At 45.4% G+C, this 5,331-nt stretch overlaps 1 protein-coding gene across 1 annotated transcript; it reads right to left on the bottom strand.

Annotated features, from left to right (window-relative positions):
- Positions 1-459: 459 nt before the first annotated feature.
- On the bottom strand, positions 460-4,063 carry LOC143840778 (2-oxoglutarate receptor 1-like). The gene is made up of 2 exons (XM_077344279.1): positions 3,918-4,063; positions 460-1,926 (listed from the first exon to the last, which is right to left on the bottom strand). The coding sequence occupies exon 2, from the start codon at positions 1,717-1,719 to the stop codon at positions 739-741; it is 981 nt and encodes a 326-aa protein (XP_077200394.1). The 5' UTR covers positions 1,720-1,926; positions 3,918-4,063; the 3' UTR covers positions 460-738.
- Between the last annotated feature and the right edge of the window lie 1,268 nt (positions 4,064-5,331).

Consider the following 5,331-nt stretch of genomic DNA (forward strand, 5'->3'; position numbering starts at 1 on the left):
TGTCAAACGGAAATGTAGATGGATGTGACATCTGTCATCCCACCTATGAAGCCCGCCAGAAGATGAGGAGGGCCCAGCCAGCGACCACGCCAGCTCTTGGGGCCCAGGCAGTTGCCGCACGACCTGCAGGGGCTGAGGCAGTGGTTGCTTTGCCCCTGAGGCCTTCACAGCAGCTGTGCTGGCCCTGGGAATATAGGCAGCTGCTGTGTGACCTGCAGGGGCCAAGTCAGTGGCAGAGGAGCAAAAGGGGGAGGAGGGAGGGAGAAAGGGAAGGGAGTGTGTGTGCATGTGCGTGTGTGCATGCGCGAACGTCTGCTTGGAGGGAGGGAGGTTGGGAAACCAATGGGGAAATGGAGGGGGAAAGGGGGATGGAGTCTCTGTGTGTGTTTGCGAGTGAGGGAGGGGATAGGAAGCAAGGAGGAGGTTGGGGCACCAACAAGTAAGAGGGGAAATGGGGGGGGGGGAAGTGGGAATGGAGTTTCTGTATGTGTGTGAGTTTGCAAGGGAGGGAGGGGGCCCTGACCAAGTCACTCCAGAGCAGATATGTGTCCCACATACCCTCTGAGAATCAGACTGTCAGGACAATTTTTGTTTTATTTCCATGATGGCTTCAGATGCTTTGCATATGAGCAGGCTTTGTTCCTCTGCTGAAACTTCACTCGCTTAGACAAACTTCAAATGTAGCCTAATATTTCAGATCTTTCGATAAATAATACCCCCGATAAATAACATCCACCTCTATTTCTTAGTCCTCTTGATGTTCAGTTTACAGATAGAAAGAATAGCCTGTTGAAAATTATCTCCCAGCACCACATAAAATATTAAGTTCCCAAAGGTATTTAACGAGGCTAAGGATTTAGTCACAGTGAAAACGTCCCGGATCTGTTTCTCTATTTTGCAGCTGACAGGATGGATCTTTAACTCAATGCGAACGCCTCGAAAGATGTGGAAGGGCAAGAAACACAAATAGAAGACGGCCAGGAGGACGATGGCCAGGTGGCGAGCCTTTTGCTTGAAGGACGTGTGAGTGTGAGGCCCTCTGGCCAGCTTGTAGATAATCACGGCGTAACACAGGGTCACCAGCACTAAAGGCAGGAAGAAAGCAAACGTTGTCAGGAGCCAGTTGAACAACCGTACGGAGTCCAGGTCTTCCGAATTAGTTAGGTCCAAGCAGAGGGATTGATTCCCTCTTTCTTTCACAGTGATGAAGTGGATCATTGGGCTCACCATGAGCAGAGAAACGATCCAGACGGAAGCGCAGGCCACGACGGCCCACCTCCGCTTCTGGATGGAGAAGCAGCTGATTGGATAGACGACAACGAAGAAACGGAAAAGGCTGAAGCAGGTCAGGAAGAGGATGCTGCTGTAGGTGTTGAAGTAGAAGGTGAAGCGGATGAACGTGCACATGAAGCCGCCAAAGACCCAGTGGTCGCCATTGATCGAGTAATGGACCAGGAACGGAAGGCAAGACACATACAGCAAGTCCGTGACAGCCAAGTTCAACATAATGATCGTGCTGCTTTTCCAGGGCTTCATTTTGAAGACGTATACAAAAATCACAATGATGTTTCCTGGGAAGCACACCAGGAAGAGAAGACTGTAAATGATGGGGATGTAGTACATCTCAAATGAGGCACTTTCGACAGAGCAGTTCCTGGAAGCAGTGGTCTGGTCTTGCAAAGAGGAGAAGTTGACCAGGCCTTCGGCCCTCATATCCATGGCTGTCTCATTTAATTCTTTGAGAAGAAAACAAAAAGAGGTTCACTTTTAGATGCCGTTGTGGTCAAAGCCTCTTGTTATAATGGAAAGAAGGAAGTACAGGTGACTGTGAGGTTCCAGCATATGTAGGTGAGCAGAAACGGGGCTGGGAAGAGAGAGAAGGGAGCTGTAGAATTTTCCCTATGCAATATGTAGGAATGGTGCGGCCTGTAATGAGAAGGAAATGCAGATGTAACAGATCCTTTAATACATTTTGACTAATGATAGCTAGAATCATAGAGTTGGAAGGGGCCCTACAGGCTATCTAGTCCAGGCTCATGAGAATTGCAATCCATGGATATTTGGAGAGCCACAGTTTGGCCACCCCTGGTCTACTGGGATTGAACCTGGAAGATTTCAGTTCACACCCCAGCTTACTCGTGAATTCAAGGTTTATCTCCTTTTGTTACATTTCCCTATCTCGGCAAGGAAAATGGTCAGAAAAGGTTTTTGCCTGCTCAGGGCATGCCTGCCTGGTTGCTATTAAAGGCACACGCTCAGGGGCAATAAAACTTGACACAGCTTCATGTCGTGCCCCCAAGGATGTCCTTGGCTCTCAGTTCTCCATCTGGGAAACAGGAAGACGTCCTGCAGGATTTTTGTGGGAATTAATTTCGAAAAAATTATTTCTATTTATTTACGGATTCTTATACTGCCCTTCCCGGACTTTGCCGTCACAGGGCGGTGTACAATTAATTAAGTAAAACAGCAAAACAGATAGAAATACATAAAACAATTCATAAAATCACACCTATCTGATGTTAGCACCAACATAAAGGGATGGGGTGAATCCCTTTATCTTCCAGGAGCAAGTTGGAGGGAAAAAACAGGGGGGGGGGACAGGAGAGGATGGAAAGGAGGTCCGGCATTTTAATATTGATGTCATTCTATTGTCCTGGCTGGCCTCAACCATGGGTTCTGCAGAAGAGCTCCATCTTAAAGGCCCTGCGAGACTTGGCAAGCTCCAGCAGGGCCCTGATCTCTCTCAGGAACTCATTCTACCATGCAGGAGCCAGAGCAAGCAAAAGGCTTGTTGGGCCATTATGACTATATTTGTCCATTTCTAATTAACTAAGCCGGCTGCAATCCTCTCCACACATTTATTTAGGAGAAAAGCCCCCTGAGCTCAGCAGAGCTTCCCTCTGCATAAATATGCTTAGAATTGCAGTGCAGTTCTCAGGGTGTGATTCTGAAATCTGGTACCAATTCTGAAATGAACATTTGCTTCATTCCTCCAGCTGTCAATACCCAATACTGATATGCTGGGCCCAGACCACATATGGCCTCGTAGCCTGTCTATTCATTGTAGGCTTACATATTTCCCTGGGTTCGCTCACTGCATGTCAGTAGCATAAATAAGAATAAAATTTGTGGTTGTTATTTTTAATCTCTGCTTTGATCAGGTTTTAAGATTAAGAAATCACAATTAATCTGCTGTCATTTAATCAATTACGATTTGCCCAAGCCTTTCTCGAAAACTGAGCAGTGTCACAGCACAGCACACAGTCAAGACAGAACAACACATTAGCAGGCAATAATTTTAAAAGCACACACAACCATCACCTCCGGAATATTTTGCTCACAACAGGTCATCTCTAGCTGTGCTGTGTCTATGGATCTGGTGCTGATTCAGGCTGCTATTCCTTTCAAAAAGTCTTTTCAGTCCAAGTTTTTCAACTCATGTTGAGTCGAATTATAAGATTCGCATGGAAAACAGAAGTCTACAATTCTGGTGCTGATTCAGGCTGCTATTCCTTTCAAAAAGTCTTTTCAGTCCAAGTTTTTCAACTCATGTTGAGTCGAATTATAAGATTCGCATGGAAAACAGAAGTCTACAATTCTGGTGCTGATTCAGGCTGCTATTCCTTTCAAAAAGTCTTTTCAGTCCAAGTTTTTCAACTCATGTTGAGTCGAATTATAAGATTCGCATGGAAAACAGAAGTCTACAATTCTCCCTATCTGTTGCCCCTTGTAGTTAAAAAGTTAAAGTTTAAAAAGTTAAAAATTAAAGTTTAAACAATTGGGGGGGGGGGGGAGACTGTCCACATCTCAAAATCGTTCCCTCTTTACAGTATTTCTGTCTCATTGAATACCATATATCAGGTCACACTCTCGCATGATAAATGCCCCAAATTAGATAGAGGAAACATTCCAGTTACCTGGGAATTCATTATAAACTTGCTTCTCTGTTCCATTGTCTTGGCAACGTATGATGGACCACCTCAAGTGTCCCATCCATATGGCCTAATAGCGTTGGCCGAGTGCAGCCCCCTCCATGGCTGTGGCTACAGGGATTATGCACCATTCCAGATTCACGTAAATTGAGAGCTTGCAAACGAGTTGCCCAGGTTTATATATCAGCTGCCAGACTGGCCGCCTTTTGCATGTTCTTCCTTCTCCCTGTTTGCATCCAGTCTGCAAAAGCAGGAACTGGTAATCACTCTCCGATAAGCAGCTATTTGCCTGTTGCAAAGATTGACTCAATAGGTAAGGGATTCCGATGTGACCTTTATTGACATTAATACTGATAGAACACCATCAGTGTGGATGAAGCATGACTGAATAACATAAGCTGAAATCCTTGCTCTGAGCTGTTTACACTCTCGGAAGCATCCCTTTACAGTGTGTATGTGTTCAATGTGGGAAAGAATTACAAAGTGAGAGAACTTGAACACCAGAAGAGAACAAGGGTGTCACCTACCCGGAGTCTACCTGGGAAGGGCAGGTAGAAGAAGAAGAAGAAGAAGAAGAAGAAGAAGAAGAAGAAGAAGAAGAAGAAGAAGAAGAAGAGTTGGTTCTTATATGCCGCTTTTCTCTACCCAAAGGAGGCTCAAAGCGGCTTACAGTCACCTTCCCTTTCCTCTCCCCACAACAGGCACCCTATAAGTTAGGTGAGGCTGAGAGAGCCCTGATATCCCTGCTCAGTCAGAACAGCTTTATCAGTGCTGTGGCGAGCCCAAGGTCACCCAGCTGATTGCATGTGAGGGAGGAGCAGGGGATCAAACCTGGCTCAACAGATTAGAAATCTGTGCTCCTAACCACAACACCAAGCTGGCCCACATAATAATAACAACAACAACAACAACAACAACAACAACAACAACAACAACAACAACAACAACAACAATAATAATAATCGTAACAATAATCATAATCATAATCATAATCATAATCATAATCATAATCATAATCATAATCATAATCATAATAATAGCGGCAGACATGATTACGTTTTCTTAGGCTTCATTTTGGGAGTAACCCACTGGTCCCTGTAGTTCCGCCTTTCAATCTAGTTTAGGAATTAGCAGGCAATAATCTTGACTTCCTTACTGGGAAAAGCTTTGCCTGCTGATTTCTCCTGAACGCACCGCCACTAAAGGCACGAGTCGGCTGAAGTCAAATCCAGCCGATGTGGATGAACAGAGGAGCCCATCATGAGCTAAGGAAGGAAAAGGGAATGTTTGTGAAATAGAGGGAAGGACATAGTTTTAAAGAAGAGCACCTAAGGGCTGCTAGGCACTGTGGGATGGCCATCAGGTGAGCTGAACACACCAGAAGAAGATGCATTTCAAC

This window comes from Paroedura picta, chromosome 6 (genome assembly GCF_049243985.1).
Source record: "Paroedura picta isolate Pp20150507F chromosome 6, Ppicta_v3.0, whole genome shotgun sequence".
Classification (NCBI taxonomy): domain Eukaryota; kingdom Metazoa; phylum Chordata; class Lepidosauria; order Squamata; family Gekkonidae; genus Paroedura; species Paroedura picta.